Consider the following 24,703-nt stretch of genomic DNA (forward strand, 5'->3'; position numbering starts at 1 on the left):
CATCTTCCCTTAGGGTACTATACTCACACCCGAGGGACAGGCGTTGTGGCATCTGAGCTGTCTTCATTTTCTTGCTGGAGAAAAGGAAAGCAGTAACAGGTAAATGGACTGAAGGATTTTGGCTAACTCAGGGTTCTGTAAGCCCAACACGAGAGGGCTGGTAGTTCTCAACAACCATACCTTACAGAAGGCCTGGTCTTTCGTTTCCAGCCACAGCTGGAAGAGTGCAGCTAATTCCTTTTCATTATCTTGGGACTGGCCTATTAGAACAAAAAGGCAAAAAATAATAATATGATGTAAGGATATGACCTAAGGATGCCACTTCCTCCTTACTTGCTGTATCTACATCTGGACCTGTAGCGATGGTCCTGTACACAGAATGCCCCTCTGCCTGGACATCCACAGGCAGAATGAAACTGGACCCCTGTCTGACACCACTCACAGAAATTAACTTGAAATTAACTGGAAGGGATTAAACACTCACCTTGCTGGTTATTAACTTGAAAGGTCCGGATGGACATCTGTACGGACAGTCCAGCCAGCACCCTAACTCCTCAGTCGCGTGACCTCAGGGGCCTCCTCCCCCCACTCCAGCCTCTCACTCCCACTGTAACAACTGGACCTTGTCATTCCCCCAAACGGGACTCTTCAAAATGCCTAATCCAGTTTCTCAACCCTGGCTACGCCTAAGAATCACCTGGAAACTTTTAAAAATGCCAAGGCTCGGGCCCCACTCAACCAATCAATCAGAACCCCTGTGGGTAAGGCCCAGGCACCAGCGTTTTTAAAAAGCTTCCCAACTGGTGGCAGTGCACGGCCAGGACTGGGAACCTTCAACTAACCTCACATCCTGCTCTCTGGCCGCAGCAGCCTCCCCTCCCCTCCCCGCTGTCTACCCTCGCCCACCAAAACGTTACCTGGACTCCACCACACTGCTGGTCCAGACACCCCACTTTCTGGCCCCCTCAGCCTCTCCCTTCACACTCCCCACTCAGCTGAGGGCCCACGCCCATCACTTCAACGACACGCCGAGCAACACAGCAATACCTAACACCTCTCTCTTCCGTCTCTGCGTCCCTTCCGTCGAGCAAAGCTCACGTCCTAAACCAGCCATACTCTCCACTCGGGCAGCTGCCGGCTGCCGGAGACAAGGCCCAGAGACGGGCAGAGAACACCTCAATCAATGAGTGGACAGCCCCCGTCCCTGGCCCTCAATCTGCCCGCGAGCCCCGCATTAAGCCGGCCTCCCTGCCCGCTGGACAGCAACTGCCCCGCCCGTCTCCACCGCCCTTCCTGCGGGAAGGCCACAGACCCAACCCCCACCCCCTCAACTTCCCCGCGGCGCAACCCAGCAGCCACGGCTGCTCCTCCACCCGGAAAGATGTGCTGCCTCCTGCCGCCTGAGGCCGGCCCCTCCCCCCAGGAATTCATCCTGTGACAAGTGCCCCCTTCTCTCCCGCTCCACCGACACTTAAGTCCTCTCCTGGCCACGAGCCTCATTTCTTCTGCTCCCCTCTGCCGCCAAACCTCTAGAAGGCGCTGTCCACATTCACTGTCTCTTTAACCAGGGGGGCTGGGCAACGTTTTCCTGCCTGCAGGAAAGGGGGCCTGGTCGGTAGCACCACATGCAGACCTTTGCGGTGTACGTGAAGGTCAGCAAACCGCTTCTGGAAACAAAGTTTTGTGGCCGTTTGTTTACACCCTGTCTGGCTGCTGTGCACAGGGCAGAGTTGAGCAGCCGCAGCGGAAAGCATCTGGCCCACAGGCTTGAGACACTTACTACCTGGTCCTACTAGGGAAGCCTCCCCCCGCCGATTCTCTGCCACAGCCAGACCCGCGGGAAGAGCTGCAGGCAGCCTCGCGAGCGGCCTCGGCCCACCTCGGCCCGCAACCGGCGTCACCCCACTAAGGAGTCACTCCTCCAAGGGAGTCATCGTTTCTTCCATGTCCACACATCCAGTCTTGCCCTTCCTGAACCTTAGGAACAGTGAAGGTTAATGACCACTGCCCACCTCCTGACTCTCGGACCTCACAGCTTCCGCCTGACTCTGCGGTCACTGCCTCTCCCGTGTCCCCACTCAGCCTCCGCCACCTCCGGAGCTTATCAAGCCTTAGTCCCAGGCCCTCTTTCCTCCTCATTCTCCCCATGCCTTTGACTTCACTTACTGCACGTGTGCCCACAGCTTTCTACCCTGACTGTGGGTCTGGACTCTAAACCCACTGCCTCCTTAACGTGTCCACTTCAACACCCCAGAGGCAGCTCACGGCAGCATGTGCACAACTACACCCGCGCGCCTCACCCTCACCCAGGCCTGGACGTCCTCCCCAGCTGCCTACGTCGACGGCGGGCCCCCATCCACCAGGTACAAATCCAGCAGAAGTGACATCTGACTGCCCTCTTCCCTCACTCGCCACGCCCAATCCATAGCCACATCCTCCGGCTTTTACCACCTAATGCTCCCAAATTCATGCATCCTCTCTACCCAGGTGCAACATCCTCTCTGCACAGGCCTGTGTGATCTCCGCGGGAACCATCCCTGCGTCACTGACCCACACGGCTCCCCCCACGGGGAGCCGCCTCCCCTCCGCCTGCCTGGCTCATCCCTAGTCATTGTTAAGACCGCTGCTCAAACGACCTTCCCCAGGAAGGCCCTCCCGGACTCCACACACATGCCACACCAATGCCCCCTTACAAACGCCCACCCCTACCAGCACTTTTCCCTTACGGAATGGCTAAGTTTGTCATTTCATTAGAATGAGTACTTGTTCCCCTAACAAACTCCACGAGGGGAGCACGCTGTCTACCTCACAAACCATTACACCCCCGGCACCTAACAGTGCCTGACACTTAGAAGGTTAATCCATGTTGTAAGCAATGAACGCATCCACTACTTCCACAACCTTCTCTCCATGTTTCTCTTCGTAGACCACTGCACAGAGTGGAGAAATGTTTGTCCATTTCCACAGGAAATCAACACTGAATTTTCCTCTCATCACCAAGCTATTTCAGGCACATGTTACTACAACTTACACAGTAAGTGGGACTTCACAAATGTATGAGAAAAAGAACCTGTTCTTTAGAAGTCGATTTCTGAGGGCTGCCCAACACATCATCCTCAATAACAAAACCCATTTTAGGAAAGAAAAACAATTACAGTACTACAAATTAACCTAAAACCAAAGATATGGTTGACATAAATGTAGGTACTGTTGTAAAATACCCCACAGATTTCAATTCAGCCAGCCCCAGAGTGCGTCGAAACTGAAGGGCAACGCCACCTCAGCCGAACTCCAACGGGGGTGAACTCAGACGCTGAGAATTTCTTGAAGGACTCTTTCACTGAGCAAAATAAGGTTTAATATTGCCTTTTTCAACATTCTCCTGGCACACACTGACTGGAAGGCAAAAGAAGCTCAGGGGAGAAAACGAGAGAAAGAGAACCTACTATGACAGGTAGGTGATGTGCATTACTCACCAAGCAACTTCCACTGCTGGGTTTTCTCTTTGAAGCCAACAAATGGAGAGAAGCTGGAAGGTACAGCTGCAAGAAATGGATCCCATTAACAAGCCACACAGGTCAGAGAGATTGCTGAACTCAGAATAACCGACACCCCTGAGCTCCAAGGTAACTTCTGTATGTTAATGGCGTATCAGGACAGCAAAGACCTCCAAGGCATGGCACCGCATCATGCAAAGCCACAACGGGTGTGACCAGTAAAGCTACAGTCTACTATGAGGATTAGACATCGCGGGATAAATACTGGGCCCTAGAGAACAAAGTACCTTACCACGGCTTTCTCCAGCAAGATACTGCAGGGCTGGTAACACCAACTCTGCCCAGTTGGGGGCCGCAGAGAACCAGCTATTGAGGGAGCTGGCTGGAGATGACTGCCAGTCCAAAACTCGCTCCTCTAGCTGAGGGAGAGTAAAGGCAGAACCTGGTTAGATTTCTATTCCATGCCAGCGATTCCAAGGCTGTGCCAGAATGAACTGGCTATGTCTGTCCAGTCTGCTCACGTCACAAAGCAAGTCAGCTGTGGAGCTTTGTGGGGAACCCAGAGCTGAAGATTTCTACAATCTGAAACTGCTACACACTTGGCTTTTCCAAAACTCTTACCATAGGAAGGCTAGCCTGCCCCTCCAGCAACAAGATCTCCAAGAGAAGAGAGAAGAAGCTGGAAGATATTTCATTGATTCCAAGGCAAGGCTTGAGGTCTTCGAGAGGCCTAATGAGGAAAGAAAAATATAAGAACCACCAAAAAGGGCTCCCCCGGTGGCGCAGTGGTTAAGAATCCGCCTGCCAACGTAGGGGACACGGGTCCTAGCCCTGGTCCCGGAAGATCCCACATGCCGTGGAGCAACTAAGCCCATGCGCCACAGCTACTGAGCCTGCGCTCTAGAGCCCGCAAGCCACAACTACTGAGCCCGTGCACCACAACTGCTGAAGCCTGCACACCTAGAGCCCGTGCTGCACAACAAGAGAAGCCACCGCAATGAGAAGCCCACACACTGCAAGGAAGAGTAGCCCCCACTCGCCGCAACTAGAGAAAGCCCACGCACGGCAACGAAGAGCCAACGCAGCCAAAAATAAATAAATTTAAAAAAAAAAAAAAAAACACCAAAAAGACCAAGAACACATGCCTACATTGCTTTAGGTCCTCCAAGCCTCCTAAGCCATCATTAAAAAGCTCCGTGAAAGCCCACACCATACACGTTCCCCAGCAGGACCCCTGGGACCTAGGGCTCTCGAGAAGCACCAGCTCTGGGGACAGTCCTGAGCCATGACCCCGCTGCTCACTTACTCCTCCTTGATAGCGGGTATGGCCAGTGGAGACGGTGCCTGTGAGAGGGGTGGGAGCCCTTCAGTACCGCTTAGGGGTTCCGCCAGATCCTCTGCCTCTGATTTGATCATTTTTATTTTCTTCTTCTTCCTTTCCTCTTTTTCCTTAACCTTTTTTTTAAGGACAGCCAAGTCATATAGTGCTGGGGGGAAAAAAGCAACTCAAGTCATAGAACCGCATTTTCCACGTCAGGAAATGAGGAGTCTTATCTGTATATTATTTTCCCAAGGCCCACCAGCAAAAGAAAGAAAAGTGTCAGTAACAAGACATATAGTTTCGTTTTGACTTTTTTTTTTAAACCAAACTCAATGAGTGCTTTAAAGAGTCAATGATCCGTTGCACTGATTTTATATTCACTCTCCACCTACAAATCCATAAGAGGCAATAACGATATAAAGGCTATCAGCAAGAAGGATGCTGTGGTTTCCTTTCCTTCTGCAAAACGTAGAGATGCGTGTGTAATCTAACACCACAGTCGATGGCCACCTACAGAGGACGTCACTTACCTGCTAGAGAGCCCTTCCTGCCGGCATTTACTCGAGTCATGATGTCATGGAGAGTCAGGTCCCCCGTCAAAAGGTCTGGGTGATCCTAGACGTGATATTCAGAGATTTGTTACGGAGCTCCAAAAGAGGAGCTAAAACTGTTGATTTTCCCAATTGTTACGTGTACTTGAGGAGATTGTGTTGAATTTAAAACGTACAGAGATAAAAACTATTGCTCTTCATAATAGGGCAGGGGAGAACCGACTTCCAATCCTTCACGTGTGGCATTTAGTTTATGAAGCTCTTTTGCGTTCCTAATCTTATATGCTCTTCAGTCTCGCTAAGTGGTATTTTACAAAGACTGAAAACGGGATTCAGAGAAGTTAAGGGATTTGCCCGACGTCATAGTGAGTGGAAAAGACAGAGACAGAACTCGGTTCTAACCCCAACATGAGACTCTTCCCATCTCACCACTCTATCTTGAGGAACTGCCTTTCCTTCCTCCACCATGATCTCTGGCTCAGCGTTACCTCGATTTGGTGGAGCGAAGGACAGAAACGCAAAACGTGGGAAAAGCACAGGCTCTGACGCTTGGCTCTGCCACTTACTGGCCGTCGGGCATCAGACAAGCTCCCTGGCCTCTCCAAGCCCTGCTAAACGGACGAAAGGATTCACACAGCAGTGTCGTCCTAAAGACTGGATCAGACACGGCGGTAAGCGTGCCTTATAAAGTCAAAGCAACTGCCTTCTCCGCACATCTTTACTGTTACTGGGCCTCCCATGCTGCTTCTGTCCCCGAACAAGGATAAGGAGAGGGGACTAATAACGCAGTGACTCCCTGTATCATCCCAGGATAGCTGATCCGGGGAATGAGACCGAAAACCTACTGACCACCCCCTCCAATCTTACTGGTTGGTGTTTCCGCTTCTCGTGGTGCTTCTTGAGCATTATCTTCAGGTCACTGTCCCCCAGTTCTATTTTATCTGAGAGAAAAGGAACCAAACCACATGGACGGTCATTCACTTCCACAATTCACATCTTTCTGGTCACTTGTAATGTTCGAAAGTAAGGTATTTTCTGAGTTTCCCTTCTGACCTGTGTACTGCAAGTACCAACAATCTTGAAACAGTCACAGGCTCAACTCGGCAGCTTTTCTGTACACTCGTCAATAACAATGACCTTGGTACTCAGCTGCTCCTAAAACACCTAGAAGTTTCTTAACATTCTTCTTTGACTCCTATCCCAACTAAAAATAGTCCCTAATTTAACAGACATGCCAAGAAACTGCTGTGCCTCTGGTAACCCCTTTTGTTCTATTATTGAATTATCCCTTAGTATTATTTGGGGGATTTTTTTTTTTGGTTGTTGTTTTTATTTTGGGGCTGCGCCGGGCAGCATGTGGGATCTTAGTTTCCCAACCAGGGACCGAACCCGAGCCCCCTACAGTGGAAGCGTGGAGTCTTAACCACTGGACCGCCGGGGAAGTCCCGATATTGTTATTTTTAAGATTCTGCTTTCTTGAGGCCAAAATGCCGGCTGATCAGCTCCTAAGAGAAATTTTCAAAACAAAGGACAGAAGGCCAGCTGGCCTCCCTACCTGCAGAGAAGTGGAGCTACACGGAAGCTTCCCCGGGTCTCCTCATTCTAAGGAACACAGCTCTGCTTTCCTGGCGGGCAGAACCCAGTATCCCACTCCAGGGCAGTCCTCAGATCCTCGCCGAGCCCCACTCACCTGCAGTCTTCATGTCCGTGGTGGAAAGCGTGGGCACCACCCTGAGAGGCACCGCAGGGCTCGGGGAGCGCGCTGGAGAGCTCGGGAGCCACGAGCTGAGATCTGCAAAAGAAACGTTTTCTTGTAAACCCAACCTGCCTGTGGACTCCAGCAGGGGAGACTGGGTAAGTGGCTCTTCGGGCTCAGGAAGGCTAAGCCAACAAGAGGGAGGCCAGGCTCCACCACTCGTTCCTGCCCTTCCCCGGACGGATTGCAGCACTCGAGTCAGTGCCACGGCTCTTCCGGGAGGAGAGACTTCAACAGTGGCAGGTCACACTGCAGAGGTCACAGTCACTATTACTCTCTTGCGGGGAGAGTGGTTCTCTCGAGCAGCCGACTGGACCGGAGCGCCTGCCGGGAGGGCCCCGCATGTGCCTGAGCGCCAAGGGCGGCGAGGTGTGCAGTGACAGCCACCCAACGGCTCTGAGCGTCACCACGCGCCCAGACAAACCACAGGGATGGCTTCCTCGTGGGGAGATGGCTACCACGGCCTCCAACCAGACAAGCGGCTGCAGGTGCAGACCGATGAGGTACAGATGATGCGGGGCACGGAGGACACATACCCTCCTCGTCCGATGACAGGGCCGAGTCCCCACACTCCTCCTTCACTTCCCGCAGGACCTTCAAGTAGCGCTGCTGGGTGCGCCACTCCCGCTCCTCGGGGGTGCGCGACGGTGAGGGGCGCTTCTGCCGGGAGGGGAGGGCGGGACCGCTCCGCCGGGCCATCTCCAGGAGGTCCTGGGAGAGATCGGATGGGATGGGGGCACGGCCTCAGCCACGGCTTGTCCTGACACGCTCCCCGAGTCTACACTTTCTTCTCTTCTGTGTTAGCAGGCGCGGTTCCCTCCTTCCAAATAAAAGGGGCCTGTGCTGACCATGATGGAAAATCCGCAACCTGAGCGCCGCGCTGCTCCATCGAGAATGAATACTTATACCAGACCCCGAAGTATCTCCATACCGAAGCTTAAAGAACCACTAAGAGCCAGAACCACTCTGCCCTAAGGCGTCCAAGGCTGGTCCAGACCCAGAGCCGCTGAGCCTGGCACGCATCAGGCATCCGAACCTGAACTTGAGGGCAAGCTGATTCTCCTGCACGACCCACCATGGATCTGAAAGCTACCTCTTTTTCTGGGTAAATACAGAAGCTACAATATTTCATCAATTTTAAGATGTATCCTTCTTTTGTTCATGTTCTAATGTATGTGAAATCAGGATACATCTTAAAACGTATCATAAGAAGGAAGGAAGCACTTGGTCATGTCGGGGCTTGATGGGCAGCTTCCTTCCTCAGTGGTATCTTTTGTTCTTGCCCCTGATCCGCCCCTTTGGGTCACCAGGTGTGAGCCCCCCGCAGCTCCCGGGGGCACTTACGCTCCGCGAGGCCAGGATCTGCTTCAGCAGCCGGTGGAAGTACTGCTGCTGGGAGCTGAGGTAGCGTTTGTACTGCGACCGGAAGCACAGCTGCCTGTACTTGACCACCTCGGGGTTGAAGTGTCCGTCTGCAAAGAACAGGCACAGCCATGCATATCTGTCAGCCACCCATCAGCGAGGGCTGGAGAGGCGGCCAGCTCTGCACTGATGGGAGGATAGTGTGGGAAAGGGGAGCCTACGGTCCAGGGGGAGAGACAGAATGCACAGAAGCCAGTACTCGACTCTCTGACGTGCTGCCAGGAAACCAACCTAAAACAACCGAAGAGAGCGAGAAGAGTGACATCAGGAAAGGAGCCCCTAAGGAAGGCGACATAAAATGAGGCCCGATCAAAGCAACTGTGGGAAGACGTTAACAACTGATAAACACAGGCAGGTTTTACGGATGTGCATCATACATACTGGTTTTCAACTTTTCTGTATGTTTAAAAAATGTATTGGGAGGAAAATTAAGTAGGAATTTTTAAAATAAAAATAGGGAAAAGGCAGAAGGAACAGCATGTGCTGAAGCAAGGAAGAACGTGCCCACTCCAACTCCTGAAGAAATGCTGGTGTGAGGAAAGCAGAGGGGCTTAGCTGAGGAGGGGCCGAGATGACCTGTGAAACTGGGCAGACGTCACACCACACAGAAACCACAGCACAGTCTGGACTTTATCCTGAGTGTAGTGGAAATCAGCTGAAGGGTTTAAAGCAGGAGAATAACACGGCCGACAGCAAAAGAGAAAGAAGAAACCCACTGCAGTGATCCAGGAGAGGGACGACAGGGGCCTGGTCGGACCTCTCCCCCTATACCCAGGGTAGAGACAAGGCGCCAGGAGGCCTGCAGGGCCCTTCCTTGTGGGTCCCACGTATCTCGGCCTCGGCCTCCACCAGCCTCCCTTTTGCTCACTCCGCCGCAGCCCACGCTGTTTCCTGGAGTACCGTACTTTTTGCAAAGCCTTCGTCCTTAAAGTCCCCTCTGCCTTTTCGCAAAGCCTTTGTCCTTAAAGTCCCCTCTGCCTGCAAGGCTTCCTACTAACACCCAGTACTTCACAGCTTGCTCATCGCACCTTCACTGAGTCTCTGTCCAAATGTACCTCCACAGAGAAGCCCTGCCCAAGTACCACCTCTGAACCAGATCGTTCCGGTCACTTCCAGTCCATTACCCTTCCTCACTCTTTATAGTGCGTGACACCAGCAAACACTTGCTTGTCTATTACCTTGTTTTCCCCTATTAGAATGTTAAGGTCATGACTGTATCTCCAGAACCTTGAAGAATGGCTGGCACGTATCAGCTGATCAGTGAGCAGTGGCTATGTGAATGGCAGTAGAGAGACTTCAGATGTATTTCGAGGGAGAAAGATTAGACCTGCTGTTAGTTTGGATGCTGGGGCAGGAAGGCAAGCATGGTACCTAGATCACTGGACACGAGCAACTCGTACCATTGCGGGAGCCGCGATGACAGAGGTCCGTTTTGGAATATTAGATTTGAGCAGGTTGCTACGAAGTGAAACTAAGGGGAGAGATGGAGAAGCTAACCTCAGAAGGCTAAAATGAGGCACTGAAGTACACGGTGTTTCCTTCTTTATTTTTTTTTTTAAATTCCAACCACTTTAATGATATTCCAAAGTAACGAATAACAGCAAACACTTAGAACAGGACCTGACATGGAACTGTCACCATATAAGGAGAGCCTTGCATATATTAACTCACTTCATTTTCACAACCACCCCACAAAGGTACACTACTGCATCCTCATTTTACTGAAGAGCCTGAAGCATGGAGAAATTAAATACCTTGCGCAAGGTTACACAGCTAATAAAAGGGGAAATCAGGTCTGAACACAGGCAGTCCAGCTCCAGAGCCGGTCCTAGCCACTGCATTACGCTGCCTGTTGCAGGGAATTTGACCTTCAAGAAAAGAGGCAAGGGTTCAATGCTACTGATGCTGATATATAGAAATTGATGAAAATTCTACTTCTCTGCCTCTGTACTTCTCCAAAGTTACCTTCCTTCAGTCTTTAGTTTCCCCCACCAAGACAGCCAAATGCTCTATTAAAATAACATTTCGAGGGACTTCCTGGTGGTGCAGTGGTTAAGAATGTGCCTGCCAGTGCAGGAACATGGGTTCAAGTCCTGGTCCAGGAAGATCCCACATGCCACAGAGCAGCTAAGCCCGTGCGCCACAACTACTGAGCCTGCACACTAGAGCCCATAAGCCACAACTACTGAGCCCACATGCCACAACTACTGAAGCCCATGTGCCTAGAGCCCATGCTCTGCAACAAGAGAAGCCACTGCAATGAGAAGCCCATGCACCACAACGAAGAGTAGCCCCCGCTCCCTGCAACTAGAGAAAGCCCGTGTGCAGCGAGGAAGACCCAATGCAGCCAAAAGTAAATAAATTAAGTAAATAAATTAATTTTAAAAAATAAATAAATAACATTTCCAGTACCTCAACTCAAAGAAAATGTATTATTAAAATTAAACTGCTTTTACTACTCTTAATGTGGGTACTGGAAATTTTTTAATTGAACATGTGGCTCACGTAACATTTCTATTGGCGGCGCTGGGCCAGAGAGCAGTGGCAAAAGAGACTGCAGCACCAGGGGAAGCTGGTGAACCAGGGGCAACAGAGCCTGGTAGGCTGTGAATTTCATTCCAAGTGAAGGCAATTGGTAAACACTCTGAAAAGCAAAGTTTTGAGATGCTCACGCTGGTGGCTGTGTAGAGATGGTGGCTAGAGCAGCCCTGGCGAGAGCCCCCAGAGAAGAGCCGGTGGGTGAGAGCAGGCAGGCGGGGAGGGAGAGGGGGCCTAACAGCACCAGCAGAGGCAGGAATGGCGAGCGGATGAGCGCTCAGCAGAGGCGTCTGAGGCACAGGAGGAAGCCAGGACGGGGCGGGCCACAGCTGCAAAGGGGGTGGGTCTCACGATGGAGGTCAAGGCATCAAATGCTACAGATGGGTTAAGGAGGGAACAGAAAAGCCATATGCTGGTTTGCAAATTACACATTCACTGAAAAGAAATGGAGCAGAGGAAAAAGCAAGCACTGAAACAACTAGCAAAATAGGAATACAGACCACACATTAGATAGCAATACGTCAGTGTTCAATTTTACACTGAAATACAGAATTCAAGTACAGAATTTAAATTAAATACAGTATTTTCTACATTTCTGAATTTGATCATTTCTGGTTACCTAAGAGAATGTTCTTGTTCTTCAAAGATGAATGCTGAAAAATTAGGAGTCTTAGGTCTGCAATACTCTCAAGTGGTTCAGCAAAAATAAAAATAGTGGTAATAAGTACAACAATGACAAGAAAAAAATGTGGCAAAATATTCATAGTTGGTGAACCTGGTAAGGAGTATGAGGGTGTCAATTATAAATTCTTGTAACTTTTCTGAAGGTTTGAAATTTTTAAATTTAGAAAGTCGAAGGTGTTGGCAGGCGTAGGGAACAGCCACCAGGGGACGGCAGCTATGGATGCCTTTCAAGAAGTTCGGAGAAAAGGGGAAATGACAGAGGACGACGAAGGGGACAGATGGTTAAGGACTTTTTTAGTGTGAGACCCTTGACCACATCTACAGGCTGAAAAAGGAGTGGAGTAAATACACATGGTAGAATGGTTCACTGAAAAACGAGGTCCCAGAGCACGTAAAACATGAGAGGATCAAGAGCAGAGGTTAACCTTAAACAGACGAAAAGTATCCTTCCTCCGAGACAAGTAAAAGTAGGTAAGGAGGGAAACGACTACAGTTTGCTGGGGGAGGCTGGAAGTGGGAAGCTGGAGCTCATGACGACGACCCTTTCCTGTAGGAAACAGAAGTCAAGGGAGCTCGACAAGCACCTGGAACTTACGGAAAAGGTGAGCTTTTACAACAGAACCAGAAAAGATAAGCAAAAATAAAAGCACACCAAAAGCAATGCCAGCTCAGTCAAGACGCATAACCACAATAACCATGGTAACGCAACTGTCCTCATCACCACGGGACCTGAAACATGACACCGGACATTGAAGAACTCCTGCCTTGCGTTCCTTGTTTGCCTCCTTACCTGACCATCACACACTGTTTTGGAAGGAAATGTGCCAGCGTTACAGACAGTCCCTGATACAGCCTCTACTACCAACCAGGCCTACCAGGTTATCCCATCTGAGACCCTGGCTTCAGTGACATAAAACACTGGCCAACCAGAAGGGAAATCCTCCTTAATGATCCACCAAAGGAGGGAATGCTCATTTTACACGTTAAGATAATGCGGTTTGAAATGATAAGCTTATTCCCTCCAGTCTTTTTGCAGCTGTCAAGCTGTCCAGTTTCACAAACTCAAGATGTGCTGTCTTTCAGGGCCTCCAGCCAAAGCAAAGTCACCCCAGAAAGCGGGAAGGGAAGAAGCACCCTCTGCTCCTCTCCACTGGACAGAGAGCAAGCTGTGACTGAAGAGTGGCCCCAAACCATTCTGGAATCCCCAGTGTAATGACACGTTCAGGCAAGGGTCAGTGGGTGCTAAACCCGCTGGGTAAAACAAATGCTTTTGGAAAATAAGATTATCACATGGTCCCTAAATATCACCCTACAGATTGCTTCTTAACTACAGGGGGAAAAAGGTGCCCTTATAGTCAGTAGCTCTGGCAGATACCACAGAGCCAAGTGATCGAAAGCCTCCCTACCAACAATGCAAGACTGACATCACACATCCCCCTCAGTGGGGCGATGAGAAAGAAACAACATTTCCCATCTCCTTTCTTGGCAAAATGTTTAACCCAAAACCAATCATGGGGAAGCAAGAGGACAACTCCCCAGAAAGCGAGACATTTTACAAGTCAAGTGTCCTGGGCTCTTCACAAGTGTATTTTGAAAGACAAGGAAAAAAAGGCAGAGGGCCCTAGATTCAGGGAGCTGAGAGACAGAAGATCCGAACACAACACATGAATCTTGAGTGGATCCTGGATTTAAAAGCCAACTATTTAAAAGCCAACTGAGTGGTGCTGGGAAAACTGGACAGGTATATGTAAAAGTATGAAATTAGAACACTCCCTAACACCACACACAAAAATAAACTCAAAATGGATTAAAGACCTAAATGTAAGGCCAGACACTATCAAACTCTTAGAGGGAAACACAGGCAGAACACCCTATGACATAAATCACAGCAAGATCCTTTTTGACCCATCTCCTAGAGAAATGGAAATAAAAACAAAAATAACCAAATGGGACCTACTGAAACTTAAAAGCAAAGGAAACCATAAACAAGATGAAAAGACAACCCTCAGAATGGGAGAAAATATTTACAAATGAAGCAACTGACAAAGGATTAATCTCCAAAATTTACAAGCAGCTCATGCAGCTCAATATCAACAAAACAAACAACCCTATCCAAACATGGGCAGAAGACCTAAATAGACATTTCTCCAAAGAAGATACACAGATTGCCAACAAACACATGAAAGAATGCTCAACAATGCAAATCAAAACTACAATGAGATATCATCTCACACAAGTCAGAATAGCCATCATCAAAAAATCTAGAGAAAAAAAAACTCTAGAAACAATAAATGCTGGAGAGGGTGTGGAGAAAAGGGAACACTCTTGCACTGTTGGTGGGATGTAAATTGATACAGCCACTATGGAGAACAGTATGGAGGTTCCTTAAAAAACTACAAACAGAACTACCATACGACCCAGCAATCCCACTACCGGGCATATACCCTGAGAAAACCATAATTCAAAGAGTCATGTACCAAAATGTTCACTGCAGCTCTATTTACAATAGCCAGGACATGGAAGCAACCTAAGTGTCCATCAACAGATGAATGGATGAAGAAGATGTGGCACATATATACAATGGAATATTACTCAGCCATAACAAGAAACAAAATTGAGTTATTTGTAGTGAGGTGGATGGACCTGGAGTCTGTCATACAGAGTGAAGTAAGTCAGAAAGAGAAAAACAAATACTGTATGCTAACACATATATATGGAATCTAAGAAAATAAAAAAGTCATGAAGAGCCTAGGGGTAGGACAGGAATAAAACACAGACCTACTAGAGCATGGACTTGAGGACACGGGGAGGGGGAAGGGTAAGCTGTGAGAAAGTGAGTGGCATGGACATATACACACTACCAAACGTAAAATAGCTAGCTAGTGGGAAGCAGCCTCATAGCACAGGGAGATCAGCTCGGTGCTCTGTGACCACCTAGAGGGGTGGGATAGGGAGGGTGGGAGGGAGGGAGACTCAAGAGGGAGGAGATATGGGAACATATGTATGTGTATAACTGATTCACTTTGTTAAAAAGCAGAAACTAACACACCATTGTAAAGCAATTATACTCCAATAAAGATGTTAAAAATAAATAAATAAAAGCCAACTGACATTGGGAACAACTGAGAAAATCTGAATATGGGATATTCTAGGCTACTACTTGTTCAGTATAAAGTTTCTTGGGTGTGAATTTAAGACTATGATTATGTGGAAGGATATCTTTGCTAAGAGATACATACACGCTGAAGTGCTTGGTGGTAAAGTGTCAGTTTTCTGCAGAAAAAAAATGTGTACGTGCATCACACACACATACATCCATGTGATAAAGCAAACGGTAAACTGTTTTTAATAATTTCTGAAGACTAGTCATGAAGGGTGCCTCTAAGGTGCTAAAAATGTTTTACTTCTTGATCTGGGTGGTGGTTACACAGCTGAGTTCCTGTAACACATCAATGAGCAATACACGTATGATTTATGTTTCCTAGGTAAGTTAAAAACTTTTATTAAAAAAAAAAAAGAACGGCCTAGGCAGCAAAGTGTTGCATGAGAGCAACTGGAGTCAGTGTCTACACGTAAAACTAGAATAAGACGAAGAAAGGAGTCCGCACAGAAGTGGGTGTGTCCCCACCCCCCTCCCTGCTCCTCTCAGAGCGAAGTGCTGAGCTACGCACCTCGGAAAAGCTTCTGGGCGATGTGCAGAGGGTTTCCAAAGCGGAAGTTCTCCCCACTGAACAGGGCGAGGAGGAGCCGCTCGCGCTGCCCGACGCTGTCCTCAGCGAAGTGGGGCAGAAACTGCTGGAGGTGCTGACGCTGCGAGTCGCTCAGTACTTCCCGCCACGTGGAGAAGCTGACTACGTCAAAGAAGATCTCCGGCTGGGAGGATCGGGAAAAGCAGGAGGAAAGTGAGCAAGGAGAAAAATGAAGTTTTTAAGTTCCTTGTGCATAAGTGGGTAACATATGCATAACAGAAAATCGACCATTTTGTCCATTTTTGAGTGTACGGTTCAGTGGCATTCAGTACAATCACAAAGTTGTGCAAAAATCACCATCATCCACGTTTTTACGTTTTTTAAACAAACTAAAATCCCACTGATCTTTACTCAATTCTCAAAACTTGAGAGATCAGGGCATCCCTGGTGGCGCAGTGCTTAGGAATCCACCTGCCAATGCAGGGGACACGGGTTCGTGCCCTGGTCCGGGAAGATCCCACATGCTGCGGAGCAACTAAGCCCACACGCCACAACTACTGAGCCTGCGCTCTAGAGCCCGCGAGCCACAACTACTAAAGCCCGTGCGCCTCGAGCCCATGCTCCGCAACAAGAGAAGCCACCGCAACGAGAAGCCTGCACACCGCAACGAAAAGCAGCCCCCGCTCGGCACAGCTAGAGAAAGCCTGCGCACAGCAACAAACACCCAACGCGGCCAAAAATAAAATAAATAAAACAACTTAAAAAGTAAAAAATAAACTTGAGAGATCTGTTGGGAATTCCCTGATGGTCCAGTGGTCAGGACTTCACTGCCAGGGCTCAAGTTCAATCCCTGGTCGGGGAACTAAGATCCCATGTGCTACAAGACAACTAAGCCCACGTGCTGCAACTACTGAGCCTGCCCATTCTAGAGCCCGTGCACCGCAACAGAAGAGCCTGCGTGCTGAAACGAAGGTCCTGCGTGCCACCACTAAGACGCGATGCAGCCAAATAAATAAATAAATACTTTTTTAAATAAATGAAATAAAAATAAGAAAAGTTCAGACAACGTCTAGCTAGCTCAACAACAGGGAGGGAAAGGGAAGCAACAGACAGCAGAGAGAGGAGCAAGGGACCTATAAGCACGTCAAGTACTTGTGGCTTCATCCTAAGGACAATGGGGAACCACCGAAGGGTTTAAGCAGGAGCGCACCCAGAGACCAGCCACCCGCCAGGCACCGCAGCAAGCAGCCACCAGAGCTCCTCTGGCTCCCTGTCCCAGATCTCCCCCTGCAAACCTATTTCTGCATACCGCTTTATTCCTGGCCTCTCAGTGTCTGGCATAAAGTAGGTACTTCAATAAAACAAGTGTTTGCTGACTGAATGAATGACATGAAGAGGTTGAGTTGAAAGAGCAAAGAAAACATGAGTGGGAAAGATATACACCAAGTTCAGTACCTGTTACTTCGGGTAGGAGAGGGAATAAGGGCAAACCAGTGGCTTTAATTTTATCTACAATTTTTGACACATTATGAAAGAAAAATCTGAACCAAATATAACTAAATGAAATTATCTCCCAAAACTGAATGATGCACAGATGTTCGCCATACGATACTCTACGCCTGTCCATATGTCTGAACTATGGCAAAATAAACAAGATGATAAACACTTTTCAGCATACCTAGTGCCTTGCCCACAATAAGCACTACATAAATGCCACCATAATAATCATGATCACTGCCTGTGAAAAGTGGTCAAAGGCACACTATTAATGCTATCCCAGGGAAGGTACTATTAACTGACTAGCAAGTTGGTTACCCCACGGACAGAGAGAATACGTTTGTGTTTTGTTTCATAATTCACAACATGGGTAAACATTCTAATGTAAAGATATACATAATTCTGCCCTTAAATATAAAACTTTTGCTAACTGCTGAAAATTATCTTGTCAAAATATGGCGTATGTCATTATCGAGTTACATGTTATTAAACATGCAGAATGTAGCTTATACTTTCTTCCTTAATCAGACTATTAAACAGACTTAAACTTTAAAAAAAAAAAAGATCACTCTGGTTGCAATGTAGAAAATAAGAAGGGAGCACAAAAGACGGAAAACTTGCAGGGCGTGGAAAAGACTGAGAGGAACTGCTAGAAAGGAAAAGATGGTGCCGCTGTCACTACTCACATCCTCCAGAAGGTCCTCGGGCAGACTAACCCTCGTGCCCCCCAGGAGGCAGTCCTCCATGATCCGCGTGCCGTGGCCATCTCCACACGGGCCCAGCTCCAAGGGATCCGTCAGCATATGGTCCAAGGAATCCATTGCTTATGTTCCACGGGTAGCCTAGACAAATACATGCAGTCAGACCTTGAGACAGAAAGGCAGAAGTCCCTGGGGATCTGTTGATACTAACGCTCTTTCACAAAATATTCTGGCCCAGAAAATATTCAATCTCAAATCTATTCTTCTACCTTATCCATACACCCTAACGACAGCTAAACAGCTCTTCTCCCTCCCTTCCACCATTGCATCCTCATCTGAATTTCAGATCTTAGCCAGTAGGTCTCTCTTTACTCAGAATACTTCTACAGTGACTCCCCAATTTATAGAATTTCTTACACCTTCATTTTACACAGGAGCACAACGAGACTCAAAGATTAAATTAGATCACAGTCCATAATTTAGACTTCTCAGGCCAATAATCTCTCACTCTAATGTACTTTATTTATTTTTTATTTTTTTTAGCAAGTAATTCTTTGTTGTTCCTTCACAAAAGAAATTTCACTGAAAATCCACAGAGTAGTAAAATTCAGACAGTAACACTAAGTTATTTAATGAGGGCCTGTTAAGTGCCAGGCCTTTCATACACCTGATTTAATTCTTATAAGTGTGCAAGATAGGGTTATTACATCTATTCTACAGATACTAAAACCTAGGATCAAAATAGATAAGCAACTTGCCCAACCCCAGAGGTAGGACTGAAACTCAAGTCTGCATGACTGCAAACCCATGTTCTTAACACTACATACAATACCTCCTGGATAAACTCTCAGTTTAAATCAGGAAAAGCAAGCATCTTAATACGACTTTATCAGTCCTCATAAACTCTGGAGGATCCAAGCACCTGACCGGGACAGCCAGCAAAGTCAGCGGCCAACCCACTTTAGTTGATCCAGCTGATACTTATAACCATGTAGATGAAATGCTATTTTTCTCCCTCCTGTAATAACTAAACACTGCTGGCTACTTTTAGAAGAGTACATAGGAAAACTTGTTCAGAGAGCATCTCATAAGGCTGCTGGCTGGAATCAGGAGCACAGCTGAAGCCACAGTTAACAGGCCCACAGGGAGGCTGAACTCAACCACTCCACAAACACTTGCTAAAACCATTCTCTCTCTCTGATTTCTACCAAACAGAGAGGACGGACGGACGGACGGACACACACACACACACACACACACATACACACACACACACACATACACACATACACACACACACACACACACACACACACACACACACACAAGATTTAACAGTTAAAACATCAAACTCCTAGCCTCATCTCAGTGACTCTGGGCAAATCTTACCTCACGGGCTGTCAATTTCCTTATCTATATAAGATGAAGGAGAGCTGGACCCGGTCCTCTCTACTGTTATTTCCAATCCTGGAATCCTGCAATGAATAACCTCCAGGTGGATGCATTTATACAACTTCACGGAGTCATGTAATGACTTCTCATCCTGAAACTCTCAAATGATAAAGAGTAGACTCGTAATACTACTGCTAAAATAAGCACGTTTGCGCTAATTATTTCAAGTTATCTGGAAGAGATATCAGGTCTACGTAAAGGTACAGTGGAAAGATCAGTGTTCAAAGCAGCTGCGTTGTCGCCAAGCAACTGTGTCCCATCACCCTTCGGCACATGATGAACTACCGCATCCTGAACACCCCTGGTGCCTAAATAACTGACTGCAGGTAAGAAAGCACATGGCATTTGCATTTAACAAAACTTTTAAAAAGAAAAAAAGTGTAGATGCAACCTGATGCTCAGAATAAAGTCCTCTTATAAGCCAGAACTGGCACAGAAGAGGGTAACAGCTGCAAAGCCAGTGTTTTACCTGACTCTCAGGAGGGTCACCTGTTTCACACCTTGCTCACAAGTTTCTTCAATTAGCTTCACTTCAATTAGTGAAGCTAGTTTCCTCAATTAGCTTCACTTGAATTCAATTAGTGAACGTGTAGCTAAATTTAACCTATTCGAGTGGCAACCTGTGCCCTGCTACTATTCTGAAGAGGATCTCAAAATACAAAAAGCAGGCAGCTTCCAAAGGCTTGAAAACCGGAAGCCAAGGATTTCTAAGTCTTGCGGCGTCCTAGACCAAAGAGGTCCATCTTTACTAGACCGGGAAGGCCTCTCCCAAAGGCCTTTCCTCTGCACCTGGGATAACCTTCCCTCCTGGACCCTCCCCAACTCAGAAGCCAAACCCCAGACTCCTTCCGGAGCAACCGCCGGCTCCAAACTGCAAACCCTTCCCTAGCCGGCCTCTCACAAGCTCGAGGCCCGGGTCCCGGCCCGCTAAACCGCACCTCCGCGCCCACAGCCCCTCCCCCCACACCGTGCCTAACTCTAACCCCCACCCACCCAGGCCGCCCGCCTCCCGACACGCCCGCTCCCCTGTTCCGTGCCCACAGGAGCAGCGACCCTCGGAGACCCAGACACACACTCGCTCGCTCGCTCCCTCCCTCCGCTCCCCGGCAACACTTTAGCCCTTTCGCCGCCCCGGCCCGCTCTCACCTGCGCCGCCGGCGCTGGTCTCCGAACCCGCTGCGCTTCTTGGCCCGCGGCTTCCCGGACGCGCTCGCTCCCGCAAGGCGTCTCGGTGCGTGCACGCTCCGGGCTCGGGCGGCGGAAGGGGAGGAGCTTGTGGGGCGGGGCCTGATATGTATGGGGCGGGGCCTGCAAGTGCCGGGGGCGGGGCCTGCAAGTGCCGGGAGCGGGGCGGGGTGGGGCTCGCGGGGCATAACCTAGAGCGGCATGAGCCCGCGGGGCTGGGCCTTGGGATGCAGTTTGCAGGCGTCTCGTTGGTCTCGCCTGGCTTAGAAGTTTCCGGAGGGCGGTGTAGCTAGTCACCTGGCCGCGAATTGAGGCTCCGGAGCCCATGAGTGAGTGAATGCCGTTTTATTAGCTAACGTTTGCATATCTCATAGCCTGCTCCAGGCACTAAGCTGAGCGCTTTCCATCATTGTCTTTGTACCACAGCTGTGTGCACTATTAGTTCCCATTTTGCGATTTCTCGAGTTTCGTTGAGGAGAACGCGAACCAGAGCCTGTGCCCCGCAACCCACCCGGGGACTTCTCTCTCCCATCTCTCTCCGGTCCCTGGACCCTCGACGTCCGGAAAGACAGTAGTACACACATCGAAGAAACACATTTTCTTAATCAAACTCGATTAATCTTCCTCTCGTTAAGAATCTAGGCCGCTTTCTTCTTATAAACTAGGTTTTACTTAGAACCGCTTCAAACTTCTTTCACAGCTACTTCCAGCCTGTCGTGCAGAGAGCATCCTCACTTCTCTCCACTAGATGGAAACATGTCAGTCAAGCTGGTGTTCCTCCCTGGTTGGCAAATAGTGGTTTCCAAATAAAGCCAATCGCTCTTCCCTAGCTGGCTGAGTGCCTGCCCCTAGTTCCTGTTAGATTGTTGGGAGGGGTCTCGAATTAGAAACCACCAAGTAAAAGGGGAGGGGAACATCATTCTATATTACCATCCATAAATTCCCTGACCTTACAGTCTCTGACCACACCAGAGTGAACCAAAGAGTCAAAACAATGTAAATTGTATTATTTAAAAAAAAAAAAAAAGTAACGTTCTCAGAAGCTCTTGTAACTTGTACACATACAAACAAGAAAGATGTTTATTTAAAAAAAATATTTATTAATTTTTACACCTGCTGAGTAACACAAGACTATTAACACTATAACTCACTGAATGTACAGTAAATGTTCACATTTAAATAACAGGATAGGGTCAACATTTTCAACCTGTGGGTCAGCTTCAGCATCTCATGAAGTGCTTTTTAGCCCTACATATCTTAAGAGTTTTTTGAAAGGATAATTCCAAATCAGAAAACAATTCCAGAAGATCAGAACAATAGGTTTCTCCGGAATAACAGGAATTTTACATGATGAAATATCTGTTTATGTGGGCACAAATGAAACAGTAAAAATGTAAAATCTCTATGTAACCTACTCCAAAATGCTCACACTGCACTGATCCAAGGCTACAGTGCCAGTGTGTCTTAGGCGAGGCCACAGTATAAACATTGGCTACAGACATTTTTTCCAGATTGGGTCTTCAGATGGCTTATAATCTGCCATCTCTTCAAATCCAAGTCCTTTTGAAAAGCCATTACCTTAGAATAAATATACAGAATACCTGATCTTAAAGCAGTGTTGTTTGGCTTGACTGCCACACCTGCATCTCTGGTTGATAATATACAAATTAGTTTTAGAGTCTTTACTTATTCCACCTAAGGACAAAAAAACAAGAGGGAAAAAAAAGAACTTAGATGGGAGAGAAACAGAGGTCCTTCCGCAATACTTTTTCTCTTCTGTGTATTTTAAAACTTGAAATAACTGGCATAAAATGAACATTCCATTCAGTGACAGTTTTCCATTTTAATCAGTAAGTTATTCCTGAGGGGAGGGAGGAATACCTTTGCTGGTTCAAATTAAAAAGGAACCAACAGGACCAAATTGAAGTTATAAAAACGAAACTGGACCTTTGGGAAAGTCTACTATGTTTTACCTAGCAAGTCTCTCTAGACTGGACACTAGGATATTCATAATCATCACATTGTAGGACTCTGGGACTCAGAAATCTCTATATTGTGACACAGAGTCAATATTTTCTATTGAAAACATCAGCATTAACCTCTGTTACCAAAGATATAGAGTCCATTTTCATTTTCTACACAACTACCAAGTAACTCTCAAGTTCTCTTAGTGCCTAAATTGTCAGCGATAACGAAATGAATGAGGTCTCAATAATAAAGTGCAAAGTCTACATATTAGTAAAGTCACTTCACAGAATTGTTTACTTTTCAAAAAGGTATCTTTACCATAAAGAAGCTAATATACTTCTTAATTTATAGAACCAGTTTTTACCCGGAAATGTCAATAAAATAAATTATTTAACTTCATTTGAAACTGAAGGTAGGTCTTTCTGTTCTGGGATGATAAATTCTATCATGCCATAATTATTCTAAAAATGTATTAGTATGTCACAAAAAGTTGTTAAACTACATACTGACTTCTGCAGTGTTTTATGTGCACAATGGAATGTACAGTAAAAAGAAGGGAAATATTTTCCTCATTGAATTCATAGCTAATAAGACTCCCAAACAGGAACAATGATAAGAAAAACTATCACCGAGGCAGTTTTTCTCCCTCTCCCAACTGACAATGTAATATTAAGATTGGATTCCTTCCAGATCCCTTATAATTACTCTAACATATTATAAGTGGTCCCCACATTTTTCTTTTTCCCCTAGGTGTGAAGTTGGTCATCTTACCAAAAGGTCCAGATGAATTGCAATATATTTGAAGTTGAAAGTGTTAAGAAATAAGGAGGACCACCTTTCCATCCAACCTGAAAGAATGTTCATTTTAAGACAGCATTAGAAGTACTAAAACACACTGCATGCTGTGAGCGAGGGTTGCAGGTACATGTAGTATGAGCAAGGATTCACCCTTTACCAATGAGTGGTAAATGGATCCTGAAAGGCAGGATAAGGCCTCAGTGCTTTTTACGCTCTATATAGTTGTTTTACTATCAATAATTTCTCTTGGTACTGTCATCTCCAATATCTCCTTCTTCATACAAGTACAACCAGAGAATGGGAGGCCAACCTGTAACCTGGGAGTCTAAATTCTGTTGACACCAAGCATCCTTTTCTTGTACAGGGAGTCCACAGTTGTGGAGTAATAAAGTAAGATCTATCAGAACATGAGGTTCTGGCCTACTCCACTGAAGGCCAGGGTCTGTGGAAAGCACTACCAATAGCCCAACAACGGTTTTCCAAAAAAGGCAAGTTTTTAAAAAATCAGCAATAAGAAAAATTTAGGTAACAGTTTTTCCTTCAGACCATCACTGATGAAACCTTTGCTGCATCATTTTAATTTTCATATTCAATGGGCTCCCTTTGTTAAGTTACTGAGAATGCAAACTCACAAGATGAAGCAGTTCTGACCTAATACACGCCCATAAAATGCCCCTTCGCCTTTGGTGCCATGGCTTGGAATCAACGAGTCCAGCGGCCATGGACTTGGCACAGCCTTTATCCACCTTTGGTACAAACACAATACACTGCTTAATATTTCCACAAAGGAAAAGTAAGGCTTATCTATGTGTTAAAAAAACAACTCAAGAGCAAGGCAAGTTTTCTGTCTTGAAATCTACTTTCCCCTGAAAGATCTCCATTCCGTGGCAGAAACTCCTAGGGTTTGAAGAGTCCATTTGGTAAAGATGACCTTGATAAAATAAGCCCCAGTGTATGTATAAGCGTCAAAACTGTGATTTCCAAACTCTTGAGTGATAAATCTTAAAAAAGAGTTCTAAGTCAGAGGCTTCCAGACGTTCCAGACGTATGAATAAGGAAAGACATGATGTGACTGTTTGATTCTGGCTCGAGGATGGAAGTTAAGGTTTAGTGATGTGCACTTCGCTGCTCCCATTCCCGTTGGTGGTGGTGGTAATGATGTACTGGGTGGGCTGTTGGCTGGTGGTCTGGGGGTCCAAGTCACCATGCGCAGTTGGCTGAACCTGGACTCCACCAGTGAGAGCAGAAACTTGCTTTTCCTCCAATTCTGATTGACTTTCTGATAGCACATAATGACCCTAGAGCAGGAAGAAAAGGATCTTTAGAAATCTGAGGCCTAATGTGGGGGGTAGAGTTATGGGGGCACACGGTGGGGAGAAGGAATATGCAGAGAAATGTTACATGGGGAACCAAACTAGGCACCCATGAGAGATGCTTTGCCTAAGTCCTTTAGAGGAGCAGACTGCAAAGGTAACTTAAGGGGGCACCATGGTCGTCATACCAAATGATACAGTGAGGAACTTCAGGGACAGAAATTTGCATCATGGTGGTAACCTACCTGGCAAAGGAAATGCGCTATGGTATTGTCCCTGAGAATTTAGAAATTCATAAAATAAGGTGACTATCTGTCAATTAATGTTTAAG

At 47.3% G+C, this 24,703-nt stretch overlaps 2 protein-coding genes across 9 annotated transcripts in view; both read right to left on the minus strand.

The window, feature by feature from the left end:
• NFRKB (nuclear factor related to kappaB binding protein) overlaps positions 1–20,375 on the minus strand; it is a 35,793-nt gene extending 15,418 nt beyond the window's left edge. For 4 of the 8 annotated variants that reach the window (XM_067039322.1, XM_067039324.1, XM_067039320.1 and 1 more), the window contains exons 1-14: positions 20,255–20,375; positions 17,642–17,797; positions 15,441–15,642; positions 8,470–8,597; positions 7,662–7,836; positions 7,060–7,161; positions 6,237–6,310; positions 5,349–5,433; positions 4,804–4,984; positions 4,119–4,227; positions 3,790–3,916; positions 3,477–3,542; positions 181–260; positions 28–74 (exon numbers count right to left, since the gene is read on the minus strand). In XM_067039322.1, the coding sequence (XP_066895423.1) occupies positions 28–74; positions 181–260; positions 3,477–3,542; positions 3,790–3,916; positions 4,119–4,227; positions 4,804–4,984; positions 5,349–5,433; positions 6,237–6,310; positions 7,060–7,161; positions 7,662–7,836; positions 8,470–8,597; positions 15,441–15,642; positions 17,642–17,776 (1,511 nt within the window). In that variant the 5' untranslated portion in view covers positions 17,777–17,797; positions 20,255–20,375. Of the gene's footprint in view, positions 1–27; positions 75–180; positions 261–3,476; positions 3,543–3,789; positions 3,917–4,118; positions 4,228–4,803; positions 4,985–5,348; positions 5,434–6,236; positions 6,311–7,059; positions 7,162–7,661; positions 7,837–8,469; positions 8,598–15,440; positions 15,643–17,641; positions 17,798–19,045; positions 19,200–20,254 lie in introns of all 8 variants that reach the window. The other 4 variants (XM_067039321.1, XM_059069748.2, XM_067039323.1 and 1 more) reach the window with 4 other exon arrangements.
• A 1,004-nt stretch (positions 20,376–21,379) lies between these two features.
• PRDM10 (PR/SET domain 10) overlaps positions 21,380–24,703 on the minus strand; it is an 89,181-nt gene continuing 85,857 nt past the window's right edge. The window contains exon 22 of the mRNA XM_067039327.1: positions 21,380–24,357. Coding sequence (XP_066895428.1) covers positions 24,160–24,357 — 198 coding nt within the window. The 3' untranslated portion in view covers positions 21,380–24,159. The remainder of the gene's footprint in view (positions 24,358–24,703) is intronic.

Source organism: Kogia breviceps, chromosome 7, assembly GCF_026419965.1.
Source record: "Kogia breviceps isolate mKogBre1 chromosome 7, mKogBre1 haplotype 1, whole genome shotgun sequence".
In the NCBI taxonomy this organism is placed as follows: Eukaryota; Metazoa; Chordata; class Mammalia; order Artiodactyla; family Physeteridae; genus Kogia; species Kogia breviceps.